This window comes from Neodiprion pinetum, chromosome 2, assembly GCF_021155775.2.
Source record: "Neodiprion pinetum isolate iyNeoPine1 chromosome 2, iyNeoPine1.2, whole genome shotgun sequence".
NCBI lineage: Eukaryota > Metazoa > Arthropoda > Insecta > Hymenoptera > Diprionidae > Neodiprion > Neodiprion pinetum.
The window spans coordinates 11,951,224-11,974,271 of NC_060233.1; the positions used below are offsets into that span (position 1 = coordinate 11,951,224).

Sequence of the window (23,048 nt, forward strand, 5' to 3'; positions counted from 1 at the left end):
TACATCCGCTAAGACAAAAACATGTTATTGACTTGCAAAAATATCCTTTATATAACGCGAGCATGTTTTACGCGGTTTTTAAGCGTCTTTTCCGTACACAAAGTACCCGTTTCAATGACGGTAGAGTGCGTCTGCGAACGCGCGTGCGCTGTCGCGAACGAATCTGACATTACGCGACGCTAACCTCAATTTCGTGCTTCACGAAAAAACGTGTAACATGCTCTTGTATTGTATAAAGAATCGTGTTCAACAAGGAGGCAATGGCCTTTTCACCTCACGTATTTGCAATATTCGTCTTCGGCTCGTACATATGCTCAACTACGACTAATCTTGCGAACTTACGCTCGACCCGAAAAGACCGAGTTTGCCTCCTTATTACACAATATACTATTTTATAGTTCCGGCAAAATGTTTTAATGAGCCCATACAATGCCATAGTTGGTGCAGCAGAATTTCACTTCAGAAGAGACTGAGAAACGAAATATCGAGATTTTCGCATATGTCGAAATGTCCATTCTACCGCCTTTTCGACAAACAAGACGATTCTTAAACTACGCATGAAGTTTATTCCCTGTAATTCAAAGCTTGCGTCAGTCGATTGCCGCCATTATTCATGTATTACTTAGACATTAGTGATATGAAAATAAAAACGGCCAATGACGAATTATATTGATATGTTACATGCAAAATGAATTTCATAATACGTTTAAAAAATTGCAAGTCAAGAGACCATTGGTCATTTCAGTTACAGCAGGCTCATTGTATTTACAATTAGATCCTCAAATTTGGGTGTGATTAGGATAAAATGCGTTTCATTGTGTGATCCGACTATAATGGCTATAGGTGAATATTACAAATATCCAGGCACGAAAAATATCGTGAAAGCTGTCAGACTTTCATTTTGTGACATTAAGTCAACGTAGAGTAAAATGCAGGATAAAAAATAACTTTTATAACAAAATACGAGAGTCAGTTGGTACAACAGATCGCCTCCTCCGGCGTCAAAGATCCGAATAAATGCAATCCATTCGAATGATCATACAAAGAAGTATTTCTTGCGAGTGCGCGCGTGAGTTACACACCCGGACCGTTACATGTGGAATTTCTGACAAAATTCAAGGTCACTGCATGCAGACTTCGTGCTGGCAGTGGCGGCGGCGGCGGCGGCGGAGAGGCAAAGCGGGGATTTCCCGGGCGGACTAACCGATGGAGAGCGCGGTCGACTCGATTTGTTATCCTAGGTCCTGAAAGATTTCTTATTTTTTTCAGTGCACCGACGCGACGGAGAACGTCACGTAACGACTTATCACTTTCATCTACGCCTTCGACTTTTAAATGATTCGTATCTACCATAAGACTGACATTATCCCAACGAGTTCGAATCTGACCTTCCTAATGCGTGCAAATATTCGGCGTGCCATGCGTTCGAGGTTATAGGAGTCGTCTGGTGCAGATTATGTGCCATGAAACGGTACTAAATAGACCAGGGCTCTCGAAGCTAAGCAAATATTTTCGCGTACATTCTGTCACGTTATAAATTATTCTTACACATACAAATGGTGTCAGATATTTGGTACCTGCTGTGGCTTTGTGTGGTTATAGCTTCTCCGATAGGCGTACTGCGATATTCATTTTTTTTCCGACGTAATATTTATATTGTTACGTAAACTTGCAACAGCGCTGTAAACTTTCTCGAATTAATTTTTTCACGTCAATTTTATGTATGTACACCTACATGCAGCATTTCTCAATGTAGTATACTTTATTATATTCTGAATCTAAATAACTTCCCGTCTTATTTCAACTGATTTCGGCTAACAACGTGTTACAAAACTCAGGTGTAGGTATACGTATATATAGAGTATATATGATATACGATAACCACTTGGCAAACAAACTAAAAACGAATTTTCTGTACCAAGGACAACTTGTCGCTAATCTTTTGATACTTCAAGGTAAATGGACGCAAAACCATATTAGTACCTCGAGGGCACCGAAATATTATGAAAAAGACGATGTAGACGTCACGTCGCTTAGAGACGTCAATAATTGACTCTCGTAATTATTTTCGTTTCATCTCGATTGATTCATGTACCGTAGAAGTGGACCCCGAATTTGAAAATAACTAAAACTCATTTCTTCTTCAATGGTTCGTTCATCGAAAATCGAAGATTCGATCAGCTTGATTCGGTCTGATAGGCAGGAAAATAATTTGTGATCACCCGTCACATGTTCCAAGGTTCGATATCTTTGATCAGCGGAGATCGATCCGTGCGGAGTTTGCGTTATCGTATCGTATTCGGAGGATAACGAGAATTGCGTCACAAATCTCTCGCTAGGCTTCAATAGGTAATTTACAACCACTCATCTGATTCCTAAATGTTTTCTGCTAACTTTCACTGGGTCCTGCAGATTTCTATCCGTATTTTCTATGCCCAACCTTGAAATTACCTAACTGAATTTTTTCCCACCACGTCTGCGTCCTACAGGTTTATGAGCCTTGTTCTGTCCTTCCCTACCCTCTCCCACGACTTTTTCTTTATTTCAATTTCGAATATATATTAGCCGTCTGCGCACCCTTAACCAGAGCGGACGTCTTCACTCCACCAATTATACTCAACAAATTTCAATCTATGCTCGTGTAACAATCTATTGCCGAGTACCTCATGTTAACAACCAATAACATCGAGCTACTATCATATCAACTCGTTATACATATATTTATTGTCATTTTAATTAAGATCAATTAATTTCATTCAAACACAAATACCAGCAATCCGTTAATTAGTATTACAAGAAATTTGCGTGATATCCAAAGCTAACGCAACACAAACGTAAACGTGAAGAAGGAGTTTCTCAAGGCTATAATATGCACGGTTATAACAAGATAACGTCCGTTTGACCGTCATCAAGGTCGTTGATTGATTATAATGAACGATAATAATATCATAACTGAAAAGTGCAACGGTATAGCTTGCAATCTTATCAACGCCGTCATTCCTAATTTGTTCGCTATTTTTTGACCCGAAACAACTTTACTGCACTGGAAGAAATCGTTCGTTACCAATTGTACCTAGCAGAAATTAACATCACGATCCTAGAATCACTTTTCTCACAATCGGTATGAAAATTCTGAAGATGAGTTATAGGAACTTCTTATTTCATGGATAAGTTCTGCAAATCATATTTTACACATTTTTCTCTCGACAAGTTTCAGTTGTGAGTAATGAAACAGCGGCAAGCTTTGGGAAGTAATGGCGATATTATAATCGAACTTGTGTGATGACTAGTTGTAAGAAAAGTTTGGATAATTGTTGAAAAGATACAAAAAATATGCATGCTGTAACCTCAAAGCGAATGATAATCATCTTACACCAGTTGTATATTCGTTGGTTGTCAATTTTTTGTACTATTCACTCGACTATTCAATCACAAACCACCGCGAGCATAAATCGTTTTGTTTTCCAAGGTTTGAAGTAATTTTACATCTTTGTAGAAGAGAAAAGTATAAAATACGATTGCCTGAATCTGTTGGTAAAACAGGAAGGTCCGATAGCCCCTTAAGCAGCTGACGGCATACAAACTTAGATACTGCAAAAAGTTAGTAACTATAACAAGTCAGAGCATTGCGTCACACTGGTTGGGCAAGTCAAGTTGAATGCTGTTAAAAATTCATTCCGCTATACCTACACGCGTATAATGATGTAGCGTGTATTAGTTATATGTACAACTCGAACACATATGTACAACGCTGAAGAGTATCTATGTAGGTACACTGTACATATAGTGCATTCTTTGGAACCAGAGATCGTTGTAAGTTAGTAGAACTGACGTGACTAACGAAGTGGTATCTGTATCTCGGGAAAAAAAAGGTGAAAGGGAGTAGAGTAGTTCGAACGGTTTCAACTTCAAACTGTAACTCATCGTCGTTCAAGACTAAAGATCAGTTAGCACCGTCTGTTGTAGTGACGCACAGCTGATTGTCCTAGGCCCGAATGTTCGAGCGACACCTTTTTATCATCGTCGCGTCAATTTTAGTACACGTACACACAGTCTGTACAGTGCGCAAGCGCGACCTTGTATAAGAATCAACGAAAACTGTACAGTACGTAATGTAAACGGGCTTCGCGTGCGTCTGACACAACGGCCATGAAGTTCTTTTCATGTTTGCATGGATGTATATTATAGTTATAGGCGAACGTGATTAACTATTACAATAATCAGTCTCTCCAAAATAAAAATCAACAGCATTTACTCTTATCCCCTTTTTTTCATCTGTTTGAATCCGCTCGGTTGGATTGCACTTTCGAACTACCGTATACGAGATGTACTTCTATCGGTGCTCGGTATAGAAACTGATAATATAACTTACGCAAGATCGGAATGTGGTAAATCTATTACGCGATATTACGCGCGCATTGTCTTTCTCTTCCCTACTCAACTCGTGGCCTTAAAGAAAGTCTGTCGCCTAAGGACGTTTATCGATATTGCAGCTAAGTATTATAGAGTCTAAACCGAGGAAATATTTCAGCGTTTACCCGTGTAACCTGCATCATATGAGTATTACGTTGTCTATTCCTACGTAATCATGTACACATATTTCTTAAACACGTACACGTACACGTTTGTGTATAGAGAAAGCTGTTCGTAAACGACTGTTTCCAAGGTCTGTAGCTTAATGAGTGAGAGGAAGATAGGTAGACAAACGCACAGATAGATAGATGGATAGTTTGATACGTCTATAGGGAGAGAGAGAGAGAAAGAGAGAGAGAGAGAGAGGGAAGGAGAGAACGTTTTGTTACAGCGGTTTGCAATATCTTGCTTGGCGCAAATTATCGTGGTGGGGCTACTATAGGTATATACGCGTTGGAGATAATATCCACGTAAATAAGTTACATTGATTTTTGTAAATTTTATTACATTACGTATGCGGCAATTTACTATGTCGAAAATAATGTGCGGGCATCTCGAAGTAATGCGTTTTTAAAAAACTGAGAAAAAAGCAATTCTTTTTATGTGACACGATTTGCAACGTATAGTGCACGGATGTCTTAAATAGCGTTTCTGGTTGCAGAATGACGATGCGTTGTCATTATCTCCTTGTATAGGTATTATCAACTGCACCGTCGGTCACCTACCATAACAAAGATTGTGCGAGTTGTTAATTGTCGAATTGAAAAGATAGACCGAAAGAGAGAGACGGAAAAGCGAAAAACGATAGGTGGAAAAAATTTTATACGCCTGGAACTTGTGAGCATACAGAGAGGCTGTAATCACGCATTTATCATTGTACAGATTGTCTATTCGGTTTATTCGCAGCCTTCGCAAAAGTTCTCTGGTAATTTGAATTCTCAATATCATGTTAGAAAAACACTGTAGTGGCTCTTGACACAGTGAAATAAGTAGCAAACCCGATGTTTTCGGATACAAATTTGTTTTTTATATGATGTTAGTTTCTGCGGCATAGAGTGCGACTAAATCGAATAGACAAACTGTACACATCGTAGGTCATTACAGGGCTACGTTGCGTTCTGAGCGAGGGACGAGACTCAAGGAGGCTGCGCTGAGGCGAACCGGCGCCATATTGATCGCAGTTGGTGACGTCACGCCAAACCCACGTATACAGTTCTTGTTTCGCCTACGCGTCAGCGTGGAGTCTATTGTACCAAGGTATACGCGAAATTAAAATGATCACATAGTGACTATTACGCAATCGAAGACGAAAGTTGTCCTCGCTAAAATATAATATAGATACACACGTGCATTCGTCTAGATTTGTACATTTGTGTAGTAAATGAGATTGATTTCGAAACCGAGGAAGTGATGATTGTAGTAGTAAGTCTTTTAGCTTTTTCGAAACGGAAGTGATAGTTTGAAAAGTCGTTCATCTATGCCAAATAACCTAAAATTGATTCTAAACCAGAAGTAATAGTTGGACGAGTCGTTGAGCTTTTCACCGAACTTGAACTGTCTGATTTGTCCAACCATTACTTTCGTTTTATAATATTATTATCAATCTCATTGTTCGTTTGTATGGTAAGGGAGAAATACTTGGTTTGAGCTAGCATGTTGAATGCAGTCGAAGATTTTACTACAGCTGAAATTTCAGGCGATTACCAAGATTAACTAGAGAGGTTGACGAAAGCTGCGTGGATACCATGTTTCCAGTAAATGACAAAGAAGACGACAAGAGCTTCGTCGTCATTTAGGCGAGCCTAGTTCGCATTTTCAACCACGTCTACCGAAAGTTGTCGGCCACAGTCCGACGTCTGTTATTTTAAGCTGCAGCGTCTCGGTGCTCGTAGCGTCTGAATATCCATGTAGATTTTGCGAGACGATCCGTGTGGACAGCAGAGTTTACGAAGGTAACAGGAATGAGTGCTGTAGAGGATAATTCCGTCCTTTATATCAAGAGACTCGGTAAAGTCTCGCGCCAAGTGCATGAAAAAAAAAAAGTTAACGCGCGAGTCGACGCAGTCTATTTACCGCGAAGAAGAAGCCTACGACCTGTACAGTGAAAATATTAACCGATAATTCTCCCCTTTCACGATTAACTACGACGTTTGAGAATATCATTTAGAACGTGGGTTTGCAAAGCTTTTATTCAAGCTCTATTTTGATACAATCAGTGAACAAGAACGGAGATATATAATTCCTTGTATTTCTGACCACGTCGTAATTATGGTCAGTTCGCTCGCGAATTTTCGTCTCCGTCGTCTTCAGACCAACTTCGATTGAAAGTTTTATGAGCACAAAGATAACATAGAAAGGCACCGCTCTATGCAGAAACTACATGGAGACAGAATAAGAGCGCGTGACGATCTAGCTATATTTGCTCGATGGTTTTCAATTTTGTAAACATTGTCATTTTGGTGGTTTCTAAGTTGCATAGTAAGTTTTTACTGGTAATTTCCGCCTTAACTTACTTGGCACAAGGTTTATGCGCCTGAGGCATTTTCTGGAGATAAAAGTTTACCGTAAGATAGGTTTACGGTAGGGAATCCCAATGTCGTATCCTAGGGTAGAGCAGGTAGGGAAACTCTGGGTCTGATCACAATACCTTGCTTAGGAAAATTTACGAATTTGAGGTGAAACGGCGCAAATTTAAGGCGACACTGCAGTACTCGTATTCAACTGGCACAATATTCTCACGCGTTTCTGGACTAGAAGAATATCTTCTTCCGCGGTTGCGCAAGTCATGAGTGTAAATACAGCCCTTGCTATAGAAATCGCAAACTTTTGCAAACCTTAACTGCTCTGCTCTTGATACGTTGAAATAAGCAAATTTTTGCAGATTTTGATCCATATTATATGTACAGCACGCCATTCTGCAATATATTTTACGTCGTTGAATGGCGAGAGGAATTTATTCAAAGATAATCCGCAAACCTGCAATCATAGTAATTTGCTCGAGTCATTTATTCGTGTTGCTTGAACACGAGTGCGACTGACGCAGTCGTTCTACCGAGCATATGTATTTACAAGCGGCTCTCTGTCGCCCGAGTCTTGCGTTCAGCCACAAATAAATGTTCGTGTATCATGAACTTTTCGTAACTGCATCATCCAGATATTGGGATCCTTGAATTCAGAAGATACGATCAGGCCATAGTAAATGCAAAACGCCAACTTTGCCATGTTTAATAATAAAAAGGGTTATTAATCGGATATTATACTTCAAATAGACTTAATGTCAGAAAATACGAGTAGATTAGATTATAAGATGCATTTTGCGCCTCGATATTTACCGAATTCACTTAAACCGATCAGCTGATTACCGACTCCGACGCCATATTGCGTTAACCACGCCCATGTTGAGTATTCGAATTCTAAGTTACTGGGAATTACATGAATACAAGCTGAAAATTCACAGCTAGATAGCAAAGGCTAAGCCGTGCATTTTTAGAACAAATTTTTTCATCCACTGTAAACAATGTACACAATACATATTTGCCGGGGACGCTAACGCGCGGTATTTATAACGCTGTGTTAATTCGCTTGCCCGCGCCTCGCTCCAAGGACGCGTCCGTGCCCATCGTTTCAGTCCGAGCGGGCGGGACGCGGTGATCTCATACTTGCATAACCTGACTTAACCAGGGTCGAATTGAGCGAGTCTCCCGTCGAGTTCTCTCGTGCTTCCAGGGGATCCTCTGCTCCAAAAATTTTCTCCTCGTATCACGATTCTAACCCCAAACGAGTTGACTTGGGACTAATAGATGCAGTCTGACTGTTGAGCAAGCGGAATAATTAAGAATTCGTCCGTCGAAAGTAATATTTCAAATTCATAAACTTCGGTTAAGTTCACGGCGTTAGAACAGGGACGAATTAGTAAACACGGAATAATTATGACTTCGTTTATTGGGTATAATATTTCAAGTTCGCAAACCTGAGCTAACTTTAGGGCGTTGCGCAACGTGTTACGCGTGCTACGTTACCGAGTTATGTCATACCGAGTTCCCGCAGTGTAACACCGAGCAGCTGACAATGAGCTCGGCTGCATGACGCTAGGATACAAGGGGGCGTTGCGTTCGATTGTGAACGATGCACGCTGTTGCTCGTGCGGGGGAGGGGGGGGGGGGGGGGGGGGGAGGAATACACCGAGCTAACAGCAAGGTGACCAGCTGCAGACAGCGCGGTGCCAAGACACAACGAACGAACGAACAAACGACTCGACGCGGGTTTTAATCTCTGGGTGCGACGATACCGGTCGCGTTCCAATGGTAACGTAGGACAGAGGATTCGGGGACCGAACGTTATCCGTTGACAATTAATACTACAAGCGAGATGATAATAAAAAAAAAAAAAAAACACAAGACGACAAGCTTTGCGATAGCGTGTTTCACGACGACGGTCGATATGCGACAAATTATTCGCAAAGCGTTTATCGCATCGGACGGCGCATCTGCGCGTTCTATCAGTATCAATGCGTACTTATGCACGGGGGGATTTGCATCTGTGCATATTATATAACATTTTAGTTTCTCGGGTAATCGTATCGAATTAGAGTAAGTACACGCATTGCGTATTAATGATTTACGAGGAAAATTTCACGTGGGATGACGAGCGGCGAGAAGAGGAGGCGATACATAAATCCCTCGTCACGGAAGCGGTAGCGTCGGTTGAAGCTAGTCGAAGGTCGGTGCGAGTCAAGGACGCAAGTCGGTCAACAACAGGCATGCGGCGGGCAATCGGCGCAACCCGCAACACGCATCGCGTAAAACACAGCGTGGGCAAAGTTTAGTTCGTATATAAATATATCCGATTTTTCGAAGGGCTGGGCTGATCCGGATATTCTCAAGGAGATTTCAGACAGTTCTAGTTTACCGACGAATTATGCAAATCGTATTTTACACTCGATTCTTACCCTCAACGATAAAATCTATTCAGACTTTGGGAAATTATACGGCTTATGATGCCGCGTGTGTGATCACTGGAAAAATTTTTGAAAATTGATGGAAAATTTGTAAAACATATACGAAATTCAGTTTTAAAGTAGCGGACCATAACATCAAAACGAGTGACAATCATCTATCAATATACTTGCACGGTTTCATATCCATTTATTGAAGTTCGAAGAGATTTCGTTGTACAGGATAAGAACGATGTGTAAAAATAGCATTGGCTTAATTCGTCGAAAAAATAAACAGTTTGGCATGCGATCATTTCATCGCCCTTTAATATTTCTCTATCACTGTGGCTTTAGCTTATATCTCTCGTAAATTTCAATCAAGTATACATAGTCAAAATATTTCTCCACTATTTTCGTAAACCTGATATAATTCCTGCATAGCATGTGAATCGTTTGTCGATACGAAATATTTACTAGCAATGTCATAACTCGACACACAAATTGTAATTTAAATATCTATTCGAACATTTGATTAAATTTTGCCGACAGTCAGATTTTCGTAAGACACTGTTCTTTTGCATGAATTGACCTTTTAAATGGGATGGAATAGCGACGCCAACTGCGGGTAACTTATTATAGCATCCAAATTTTTAGCTATAAAATTATATATACGATGTACATATGTATCTTTTGGCGGATGTTAGATGCCGGTATGGTTGCTATGCTCTCACAGAGCCTAGAAATACACTTTCTGCGCATTATAAAACAACTGCATATAAGTATGGAGAAGTGCCGCGCGTGCACTCAGGGTCACTATGACCTTAGTCGTTGCTTCTCTCGCCCCCGCCCAAGTACAGAGCCACGTGCCGCGTTCCATTATGACGTCAAAAGTGCGCATGCACATTATGCAGGTACAGAAGAATTCTGTGCGAAGGATGCGACCAGGGTGATTAGAACTATTTTGAGTGGGTGTGGACACCTTAGAACAAGAATTTTATATGGGCTGGGGTGTCGCGACGCAATATCTCGTTAAAATACTCGTATTCTAAAATAAAATTGAGCATAATTTGAGATTTATCAATCACATTCAAGTTTTAAGGACCTGGATCAACGGTTACAATAATATTTACAAAATTTTCGTGAAAAAAAAATGTATATTGCTATCAAAAATCCGACATGCTTATTCAAGACTAGCGATATTTTAAAATATTATTGGTACGCGCGATAATGACAAATTTAAAAAAATCCTCTTTTAGCAGACAACTTCTACTTTTTTTGGCCATTGCTAACGGCATTACAAAAATTTTCAGGATTCTCATACTGTGTTTTACACACAGTACGTGCAAAAATTGTTTTTCAGATACATGTTTATCACCTATACAATGTAGAAGTTTCATGGGGAAAAAATTCATGCTCTTTCTCATACGTGCATAAGGTAGAGTATTGTGCAATAATTGGATTATATATTTTCATTTCCATTAAGAACCATAAATTGTAAAACTTATGTGTCATTGAATTTCGCCGCTTTTGACATGTATAAACATAGGTACTTTGGCACGGGTGACGTCATACAGTACGTTTTTCAACCAAGTGTTAATTTACTTGAACTTTGTTTCCAATGAAAAAAGAAAACGAATGTCTAAATTATTCTTCTTCAAACGACTAAAATATAAGATAAAAAAAATCCGTGACACTTCCCAGTTACGAGTAACCAATGCATTGCTGTGCTTTAATAGTATTCAAGTGTGCGATAACATGGATATAAAATCCTAGTCTTATTACTACATACTCTGTGCAGATACGAAGCGCACGTGCCATTGGTATATTCTTTCAACTAACAATCTACGACTGCCAGCACTTCCTGACTACGCGACACACATGTGTTATATCTTTACAATGAATGCGTACAATGTTATGTAGATATAAATATATTATACATACATACGAACAGCTCGATTCGTAAATGATAATTATAAAGGATGGTTATAGGTATATTATGTACGGCGTGATTAACGAGACTGTGCGAATGTGACTCTTCCATCCTTTTCACAATTAATTCGCGACAAAGTTTGGCAACATGGAATGATAAAACAAGAGAATCGGCAAACGCCAAGCTCAAGAATTAGTAATTCATTTTTTACACTTAATCTTGAGTTTTATTTTCAAGTAAAGAAGGATTACCTAAACAATTAAAAATATAGAAAATCGACATAGATGCTATTATTGCAACGTCATTGTTTGCTATTTTAGCAAGAAAGGGCGTCAAAATCTGGATTTTACAGGTTATAATGGTAGCACGAAGTTTCGGTCAGGGATGCTGAAACGTAACCAAAATTTTGGATAAACGTCCTTTTAAACGTCTCCGACGTTTATCGAAATTGGCGACAAATTTGACGAATACAACAAAATAACCTTGTTCATTTTTGTTGAATTATTATTCATGATCTCAGTTACTGTTTCTGAGTAAAAAATAAAGTAACAATAAAAGTAAAATTTGTCACAAACCTAATTAATCCAGAATTGAAAATGGTGCATACTGTTTTTTTTTTTTTATTGATGACCAACGCTCTTTTCTCTTATCAAGACTGTTATTTTCAGATCGGAAAAAAGAAACAAATATTTCATCGGTAGTTTAGTCGCTAAATTCGACGCGTTAACCTTGTGGAAATATCACCGGTTGGCCTTGAAATATCAGTTTTAACTCAAACGATTATAAATCGTTAAGAGTCAGACGCGTAGGTATATGCTTATCGATTCAAAGTCAAGCATGAATTTCATTTGACATAACATATAATACAGATTACGCATCGATGTTGTATCGGCTAGATGCATTTAGTCACTCCACGTGCTTCCGTCCATCTTTTTTTTTTATTGCTCTATGCGTAACCGATCTGTTAATTTCTCTGTTTTCACTTTATCTCTGGTATAATATTCATTTGCGTTATTATATAAATCACAACAATAACGTAACACTCTTAACATTTCCTCTAAGTACATAACTTACGGTAGATTTATCTACCCTTTCAACTCCAGCGATGCCACAGACGTCATCTAAATAACTAGAATACTTCATAATAATTTCATTAGGCGTATAAGCAAAAGTTGACGTTTGTCCTTTTAAATGAGAAATCCGTTTCAAGGTCACTGAGAAAACCTTCATTCAAATGATCAATCTTCACTTCCTGGATCCCAAATTTCATCGATACATTTTTTCGAGAAATCCATGTCTGTTCGGTCAAGCCGAAAGTCGCCTTAACGACACCTTCCAAACCCAAAATACGTCTTAACGACAGTTTTCAACCCTAAAAGAAGTATCAATGACTGTAATTTTAAAACCCTAGAGAGGTTTCAGTGACAGTTTTCAAAGTTCTAAAAGTCGTCTCAACGTCTTTACGACCATTGCAAACTGGGCCCAAATTATAACACCCAATTCTAAATCGAGTAAATCGCATCCACACGTATACAATATATATCCGTGATGCTGACGCTGTGAGGTTTTCCGTCGTCATCATCTGGCACCTATCCAGTTTACATCATCACACCACAGAACCAGCCAAGGCAATCTAGTAAGCCGCGAAGCTTGGCAAGGACCGGCTGCTTATGCGTGTCACTGTGTCACGAATATATCAGGTATAATGTGTATGCTTATAGCTCTATCCACCGTGCAGGATCCTGATGGCAGAAGTCGGCGCAGCTTGTCCTCCTTTTTTGAGTTTGGGGCCTTACGGCAAAGGAAAAGTACACCCAGGTAGATCATATGTATCAGGCAATGTCAAAGAACGAACAAATCTCATTGTCATCGCGGTCTTTTATAATATAGTATACTGTCCAGACATGTATATCGTAAAATGCGGAAGGTCACTCATACTCGCTGTTATTATACTCGCGTCTTTTTTTCCTAGTCCCGTCGCGTCGCGAGTATGCCGTGAAATTATTTAAGAACATTTCCTCGAAGGTTGCATACCGATATTCCAGTAACTTACACCTCATGTATCCCAGCCAGAAAGTAAATTGACAAGGTAAATTTTTTTTGATACTTCACCCACGCATTCGTGTATTATGTGTTTAATATATGCGTAGGTATGTATAATCGTTGATACAGGATTACGTAATGATGAATGCATAATTTACCCATATGTGGCCGTTGCATAATGCACAGGCGTTACTTTGCTCGTTGAATAAATTGCGTATAAAGCATGTGCAGCAGCAGCAGCACACTGAAACGTGTTAAACTTATTATGTGGCAAATGATGTGTGCAAGTTAAAAAATTGAGCAGCTTTGCCGACGGCAATCGTTACCGATGCCCGAACGCACTGTCTAGTGTTATAACCTTGAGTACCAGATACCGGTATTGATATAAACGCGAAAACATGCATCCCGCGAACTCTGCGCTTACCGTCATATATACGGAAGAGCGTTGTAACCTGCACCCACGCTACGGAGGCAGCTGTGCGCATGAATAATAATTAATAAATATCTACGCCCCATGGCCTTCTGTACAACTTCATTTCAATTTCCACGTGTATAAATGTTTGCAATCTGAGGGTGGTGTGTTAAGGTAGCTCATTTGCATAGGTTCGCGTTTTGTAGGTGCCTCGAAAAGTACTGTACATAATATGTCTCTGTGTGTCCAATAGTAAAGATTAATTTGTGAAAATAATTTTGGTCAAATGAATTGTTCTCTTAAGTAAATATCTACAAATACTTTTTCCAACGCCTGCTTGAAAACTTCAATTTTCGAAGTCTGCGCAGTGTGCATAAAGTACCTCATTTCCGAACAGTCACGTAAAACAACGGGCCAACGGGCGCATGCGCACAACTGAATTCCTCAATTTTAAACATTGGGACTGTGTTTGGCGCATGCGCACTGTTGAATTACTCAATTTTACGTCTTGTATCAGTGAGCGTAAATAAACCAACTCCAATGTTACGCGCCGTTAGTGGCCCGTTCTTTGCTTCTTAAATCAAACTTCCCTTCACAGGTGTTGGAAAGAATATCATGTCATACGTGCGGACAGGCGATATCTGACTCGTGTGATCAGAGCAATCGCCTTCGGGGTTCACGCTGCCAACTTCACGCTCATCCGTAATTGCCCACTTTCTACACTTGCAACAAAATATACTACTATTCATCTTATATGGAACAACCCCTAGAAAGATTCAACTGATAGTAATGCTACACTTGGCAGCCAAGTGTGAGTACAGAGTGAACTAGTGTATGTTAGATACTTCGCTTCATACCTATATTCTGTACATACGGATGACACATGTTTAGTTCCCAGTGGTACTAGGGCTGACATAACATTTTCTTCTTTTTTTTTTTGTTTTTCCACGAACTTGTGGGAATGGCGGCCCCTGTGGAAGAGGGCGCTCTAGGCAGGCACCCGGTTCGCCCGCACCTAGCTACGGCGCTGTCTACACGATTGCAGTTCAACGGTTCAGGTCGCGAATAGCCAATGATATTACGTATCTTTTTTAGCTTGACATTAAGTGGGATCGCCCTCCTTCCGTCTTTCCTCGCGCAGTGCATCTTTGCAGAGCTTTACGCATGCACGGTTCGCGCACACGTTACATGTAACAGCTGCTATCCTCCAATTTCAAATCGACCAAGCCAGTAGCGCAGTGATGTCACGTGTGCCAAATGCGCAATTACGACTAGTTTAATTAGTTGATTCGTAACCTCGTTGATGTCATCGTGGTGGGTATATTAAAAATATTACAGGAGATGGCAGCGGAGAAGAGAAATAAAAGAAAAAAGAGGAAAATAATCATTCAAGTCTTGGGAAACGAGAAATATTCTGTTCCTGCATCTATGTATTCACTGTGAATGTGTGCCTCGAAGATCGAATACCAAATGTGAGTATGAAGGCCAGTTGCCCGCCTCTCTAGCTTGCGATTAACGCAGATTCTTTAACTAGGCGTACACGAATAATCACTTCTAATTTTGTCAGTCATATGTATTGGACCTTAATCCAGTATGGCGGCGGACTGTGCGATCAGCTGATCGTTTGAGCATCAGTTTCAGCTGAATTATACGAATATAAATGCACAGAAGAGGTTGTGAAAGCGATTAAACTTTTTTTTTTGGTTACGATACGTTTAAAAAGAGTAAGATTCCGGCAAGAAACAACTTTTATTTTCAAATATGTTCAGCGTATAGTGCATTTTTTGCTACCAGATGGTATATTTAGAATAAATAATTATAACACAGTGAGTGTGCAATTTCACAACGATTTAAAGGTAGATCAAAAAAAAAATACCGGCCATTTTAAGAACAAGTATTTCCTAGATATTGATTTCTTGTATCAAAAAACATTCTAAAAAACCCAAATTCTCGTACTGAAACTGATTCTGTATACTTAGGTGTATTTAGTGTCGGTATGGAAAAATTTTTATCGTCATTTTTAGAGACAGGAACGCCGGTCTTCTGACCAGCCCCGGGTACCATCATCCATAGCTACGGACGCAGCGCTGCGTGCAAAGAAGTTGGCAAGTACGAGCAAAGCTGACAATGAGCAAAGATTCTACCGTCACTGCACTCTGACGTTAAACTAACGTGAAAACGAAATCAAAGTGACGCAAAATTAAAACTTTAAAGATAATGAACAGTAAAAAATTGTATGTATTTTTGATTATTGAAGTGTCCGAAAAAGTTCACGACAATATGAGTAAAAAAAACGATGTAACTAAAGGATCACAAGTTATATATAGTATTGTAGTTGAAATACCGATATTGTTGGCTTTTTAGTTTGGTTTGTACATTTTTTCAGGTCAAAGGACGGTTAATCAGAAATTTATCGTTTTCCGGAAATGTTGTATAATCAATTTGTGCATGACTGTTGACGTAAATACATTCTATATAACGATTCGGTACGCCGTCTTATCACGGTCTTAACGTATGTGTGTGGGTCTGATATTGAAATAAGTGGCGTTTAAAAATCCGTAAGTATCACGTTGTGCGTGAGGAATGGTAACCCGGAAGTATCCATGGTTACGAAATACAAAAACTATTGAGAGTTACAGGTATTTCGAACCTTAGAAATGATTGGAAAAAAGTAGAAAGAGATATTCTGTGTAGTTTCTATGGTGAATATTCGAAAACTTTCAGCATCGCAGTGCTGGCATCCGTTGTTACATGCATATAATGAGGGAAAAAATGCTCTGGATCATCTAGAGAAGAATAACTGAGACATGCCAGAGAAAAGGATGTCGATTTCCAGAATTTGTTTTTTGGTTTACTTTTTGCTTACCTTTTTCTTGCGCGGATGCTGTTCACCTAGATAATCAAGTACGATCCCCTCATCCAGAGTTGTCGTAGATCCCGGAGTGCTGCAGGATGAGGAACCGGAAGTATTTGCGTTGTGCTGGGTGTTCGCATGGTGGTGAGATGACGAGGGGATTGCCGGGGTTGGCCACGGCGACGGAGTCATGGGAGCGCCCTCGTCGCTCAGCGGAGGACTCGGAGTTCCGCTCCGCCAGGAGGCGCCGCTGCTGCTACTGTTCGAAGCTCCCCCGGCTCCTGGTGATCCGACGACCACGCCACTACGACCTCCCCATGACCCTTATCGGTGGGGAAAAAAATCGAAGTTTTCATCAAATATACACGTTTGCCGTAGGTAAATTCTTTTATTGTTTTTGCTGCATAGATCGTTCGGACACAAAAGCGATTACGGTGGAACGAATTTATGCTCCAGGTTTTCAGAATTGAAAATTTTCCTCTAACGTATATAAAGTTTTACGCCTGTTGATAGACTCGGTGAGAGAGGATTTCATAATTGTGTAGAATCGATTTTTTACACAACATCTTATGGGGGAACTCCTGTTAAAAATCTTTGTTTACGAAGCAAACATGCCTCTAAAAGACGGAATTGAATGAAAAACTATTTTCTATAGTTACAGTAAGTCATTGCATCATCGCCTTTATTAAAGAGATTTGCACGATCGAATTAGGTGGTTTTTCGATGATAGAGCTGGATAGGGCAGGCTTTCCAGATTCGAAAACTTAACAAAGCCGTAATTTAGCAGGAATTGCAAAAAATTTCATTCTAACAGTTATTTGTGAAAAAACTTTAATTCAGTAATTTTTATTCAATGATTTGTCGAGTAATTTGGTCACTAATAACAAATAAATAGGAATACATATTACATAGTGCTTTCCAGATGTCCCAAAGATCAATTCTACGTAAGTGACAATGAGCTACCTTATGCTTTTACTCGGAAATTGGTAAATTGATTATTGTTTTTTGTACCAAGCATTCGATATTTGGAGGATCATTCGAGAATCACTTGAGAAATATGAAATTAAAAGATCCTTTGTTGAATCTAATTTTAATATTACACTCGAATTTTCTGAATAGGTATACTTGTGAAAAAAAATTAAGCGTTACTGCTCACAATAAACAACGATTCAAAGTGTTCTTGAATCTGACGATAAGATTTCGTATACGAGATCAATAATGGACGAAAAATTATCAGCAATGATAAGAATAATTGACAATAACCACAGTAACAGCAGCAGCTCTATATTTAGGAGTATGAATGTATAAAACTTTGAATTGATTGTTTGTGCATGTCATTGTAGTTTCCATAAAATCCATTGAACATGTTCCCAAGATTTTCGTACCTAGATTATTGTTGTACGTAAGCGCGTTGATAATTGTACTGGGAGTACGTATTATATTTTTTATCTTTGTTCCTAGATCCGATAAACTTGATAGCCGCCAGTTTATGGGAGTGACGCTTACGCGTTTGCAATACGCGGGTGTTCAAGGTTCATTCTAAGGTCAACCGTAGCGAGCGATACGAAACGAGATCACGTTTCTTTCTTGGAGTGACTCTGAGCTGATAATTAATTGATTAAGAACAGCGTAGCTGTCAGATCGCAACCCAAACTAACCGCAAAGTCTTTCTCGTCAATTCTGTACTCTGTGCTGCAGATGTCACACGAAAAAACGCTGCAAAAGAAGTCGAGTTTTTACTAGATCTCCATGTCTTGAGGTACAGAGAATCACATTCGACCATTTCAAGATGAAGGTCTAGATTTTTATGATTAATTTTCGCCCATGACATCTCGTGACCAGCTAAACGAATCTTTATGATTTCGAGCTGAATACCAGCTTGTGACTGATCCAACTATTATTAAAATCCAACAAGCAGTTCGACAGTTATTTACCAAGATAATGGTACATTGTATTATAAGTGCGGAAAGTAGGAAATTCCCGATGCGTGTGAACGTAGAATAAGCCAATCACGCAATTCAGATATCTCCTGTTGGCACGTGTGATACACGCTGTTTTTTCCAAAATCTGTGAAGAAGAGACTGATTTGAGAAGCACGGAAGATACCACCGACAGCTTGTGAAATTAGAGTTAGGTAAGTTACGTTCAATGATACAGCGCGTAAAATTGAGTTATTCGAAAGTGCGCATGCGCCACAGTCAAAGTCCTAGTGTGCAAAGTACTAATAACATTTGAATCGTACGCATGCGCCAACGTTGTTTTACCCCACTGTTTGGAAATGGGGCACTTGGGAAAAATCAAACTCCCCAAGCAGGTGTTGGAAATAATGTTTTTCGACTGAGAATACTTCGTAAACAAATACAGCAAGTTAGATAAATTTCACGACGAACCAGATTTTTTGTTATTTGCGGAAATATCGAAGATTTCTAACAACGGTTGATTTTTTCTGAATATAATTATAGCTTTTCCTTACGTTGGGTAAAACAAGATACAAAAATATTTATGATATTGATTTCCTGTCGCTGAAACCAAGCGCGATTTACCCCGGCCATCCTTCCGACCATTAGTCGTCTGCACTCTTGCAGCCTAGGTATTTATCATCACGAGCGGTAATACGCGGATATATACATAGGTATGATGTACATAATATTGGTACGTGTACGCTCGTGACTTCGGGGAATTGCTGCGCGTGACTCGTCAAGTGTCACGCGACAGCTCAGACAGGACGAATGGCAACCAGGTAGCTGCTAGAGTTGAGAGAATCGAAAAAGAAAATTATGAAATTATGAAATTATGACAATGACAACGAGCTTTCTGGATTCAGAATAACGACTCCAGCCATACCGGAAACAATTCATGTTCATATAACAATTTATCCTTGTTAGTTGATTATGATCAAATTTTAATGAAACTGTTAAAAAGAGATAATATCACCGATTCGGAGGAGCATCGATTACCTACATTGATCAAATATTTTGAGGACAATGAAAAAATTTATCTGTGATTCATGCGGAAGACTACTATCATTTCAATAAACTGAGACACCTCAATTTAAAGTCGAATAAGTTGAAAGAAAGAAAAGCAGAATGACCAAAGTTTCCCTGAGTTTAAATTTACTCGTTGTCGTACAGAAGTTGAACGTAGATTTATCGGCTGTTGTGGGTCGAAAAACGTACTCTTATCACAATTTTTTTTACCCCAAGCCGACTTCAACTAGCCACAGTTCCGTTGAAATAATTTAACTATTTTTAACTGAAAAGCGGGACGAAACTAGCATATTATTTCCTCTCGACTTTTTTCCCTTATCGGTGGGGAAAAAGTATCACATTTCTCCCACAGAAATACATTAGATTTGCGGAAAATATGAGACTTGTGAGAAATATGAAATCATATTTCCCGCAAATAATTTTTTTATTTTCTATCGTTTTCTAAACTTTCAATGATATTCTAGCTTTCAAATTAGTAAAATGATCACACCTACGCATGAATAAAAGAATTACAATGATTGTTAATTCAAAATTTGAAAGCACTCAACAAACCCATAACATTTCGATTAATAAACTTGAAATTCATGACAGTCTTTGAAATTTAATTGAAAGTAGGATTACCTATGAGAATAGATATTGATGTCACATGATTGTGCAATATTCAATGACATATTCTCTCCCCCCGGCGGGGGCTTTGCCACCTACACCTCCACCAGGAACTGCAGCCCTGGATCTGCTGCCTCGCTCCAGCTTTCGCCGACCCATACCCATATACTAATTGTATGCATTTTTGAAAACGAATTTTTTCATCAATAATCTACTTTCTCAATTTTACACCGATATCGAGAAGGATAAATCGAGACCATATTTTCAAGTCAATAATGTGGCCAGAGTTGAGTCGAAAATAAAGTCCTATATGTAAAACAGTAATAAAAATCGACTATACGCTTGGGTGAAATCTCAGACTTTATTCCCTTGTGACATAATGTACTGTGATACGATTTACAGACAATCTCTGACATTTCTTGCATACGAAAATTTATGAAAAATTGGAATCGGGTTTGTCTTGGACCCATCTAAAGATCAACAAATTGACATATAGCTACCATAATTCTCGATTAGTATTAATTTACCAAAAAATATCATATGCAGAAAAACTCAAAGATTGCCTAGAAATCAAAAGGAATTTTTCAAAACTGATGCGTGTTGAAGTTGAGTTGGGGTAAAAAAAAATGTACTAATTGTAAGACTACGTTTACTAAGGTATAACAGCCAGTAGCCCTGCTTCCAAATTACGTAAAACAATAAACGAGGGCTGTTTGAATGCAGAAAACTCAAATCTTCCCAACGCTTGCTCAGTCAACGTTGTATAATCATTATTCCCAGCGAGTCGTAGGATTTCAAACACAGGCGCTCAGATGTATTGATACGATAGTGTTAAGAAGAATTTGGAAGATATTGACAAGTTTCGTTTTCTCCTATAATCGTACAAATGAATTACTTTGTATAATGAGTTCCTAATCAAATGAAGTATACGATATTGTATTCAAAGGGTATTTCCTTTTCACAGAACCTTGGCTACCACTGACATATCTCAGCCCTGTAAATTTTAGGTATGCTGAGAACGTTTCGTTTCGATTCCTGGCACACAGATTACACACGTAAGTTCATCGCACGTACTTCCGCGGATGTATATAACGACGAAGTGTATATAATAGGTGCGTGTATAAGTATGTGTATACCGTTAGGCTATCTCAGAACACAGAATACATCCAGTCGCCGAGTAGTCACGCTTCGATTCGTACTACACGCGTGCCTTTCGACGTTTATAACGGCATCATATCTTATTATTATGTGAGTGTATATACTTATACAGGACATATATACTCAGAGAAATTTCTCGCCATATAATTTTTTTTCCCCTGGTCGGCGTGAAAACTCCGCAGAATTCTATACTGTTATAGGACGAGTTTCTCCAAGAGTGCTCACATTCAAACTTCAACATTGGCGCTGAGATTTTAATACCCTGAACAATTGCCATTTGGTGAAATAAATTTCCAACGCCAACTGGGTCATATTTAATTATAACAGTGGTTTTTATCTTATATTTGACTCTACATCGATTCAATGCCGGTAAATGAAAGTTTGACAGCCTGCTCGATGTTCTTTGTGCGTTCATATTCTTTAAATTGACTTGAAACTATCAGCTGATTGCCCCGTCTGACGCCATATTGCCCTAACCTATACGCCAATAATGACTGTATACAATTTGTAGTGGTTCTTAGAATAAGCTTTGTCAGAATTTGACCAGCCCGCCCCCTAAATCAGTTCAGAATGGATATACAAAAATGTCTTGCAAAGTGCAGTTCTGTATCTCGATCATGAACCATCACGCAGGGTGTGCGTGTGTATGTGTAGTTTCGAAAACATACGTTTTTATTTTTATTTCATTACACCTTTTATCGCGGGGATAACTAGTTGTAGAGAAATCTGTAATTGTAAGAAATTAGTGAGCACCAATGCCACTGTTTGATAAAAATATCAGCATCGCCTATGGAGCATTCTATGTTAGTTGTACCGAATTGATATTGGTAGATGCGATACGTTGCGAATGAAAAATTTTTCCGCCTCTTTTCAATAATTCGCCAGTGGATTTAACCGTGGTATGAAGAAAAAATTTGGCGAATACATGTGGAACTAGATCTAAATACCTAAATTCTGTATTTTCTATTTATGCGAGCGTAGATTTGGCGTTCTCATATGTGCGATAAGTTGAGTGATCATTCTCACAGGTATTCGTTTAACTTGCACATCGATGTGAATAACCTGTGATACATGCTATTAGCGAGATCGAAAGTTGCTGCAAACTGTTCATAAGTAGCACGCACAACCAGAGTATTTATATACATTACATGCATTTGGAAATGTAACTTTACACGTTTATTTATTTATTTTTATTAATTGTTTACCGCAAATTTCGTACAATCAGTTGAAGAAAAGATTAACTGCGTAGTCATTGTTTCAAGTTGATGCTATACCAGATCACGATCACTACGTTTATGTGGTTTTCTGAGAGACATGCGTGCATTCAAAATGGCAGTGCAGCCAAAATGTAAGTTTAATAAAAGAATGATAAATCTTCCATTCGTACGGATAAATTCAGCGGATCGCATCTCACTGTTTCTTTTTCTGAGTAACGATACTTCTTCAAACTTTGACCAGTTACAGAATTGATGATTACACCTCTAAGATGGTTAAGAAAAGTTTGTACAATCGATATAAACGAGGAGCTGGTTTTCATTAATTCTGAGGTTACTGCACGCAAGTTAATATACAGCTCAGTCACACATTTTTTAAAATTTTTTTTATCTATCCATCAATTTCCCGATCTTTTAATAGCGACCAGACAAGCTTCGAATGATTTTACCGTTCGGAGAAATAAAAGTATAAACCACCATTATCAGAAATTAGCATTA

General features: G+C 38.9%; 1 protein-coding gene and 2 long non-coding RNA genes across 5 annotated transcripts in view; 2 read left to right on the forward strand and 1 right to left on the reverse strand.

Annotated features, from left to right (window-relative positions):
• The window catches only part of Glut4EF (Glucose transporter 4 enhancer factor), an 84,353-nt gene that overhangs the window by 14,711 nt on the left and 46,594 nt on the right, over positions 1 to 23,048 (reverse strand). For all 3 annotated transcript variants that reach the window (XM_046612883.2, XM_046612886.2, XM_046612885.2), the window contains exon 4: positions 16,598 to 16,908. In XM_046612883.2, the coding sequence (XP_046468839.1) occupies positions 16,598 to 16,908 (311 nt within the window). The remainder of the gene's footprint in view (positions 1 to 16,597; positions 16,909 to 23,048) is intronic.
• On the forward strand, positions 14,713 to 18,048 carry LOC124212628 (uncharacterized). The gene is made up of 3 exons (XR_006881700.2): positions 14,713 to 15,203; positions 15,756 to 16,963; positions 17,081 to 18,048. It is a non-coding gene; the product is annotated as an uncharacterized lncRNA (long non-coding RNA).
• LOC138190390 (uncharacterized) lies at positions 21,371 to 22,175 on the forward strand. Its single transcript, XR_011176288.1, has 2 exons — positions 21,371 to 21,426; positions 21,537 to 22,175. It is a non-coding gene; the product is annotated as an uncharacterized lncRNA (long non-coding RNA).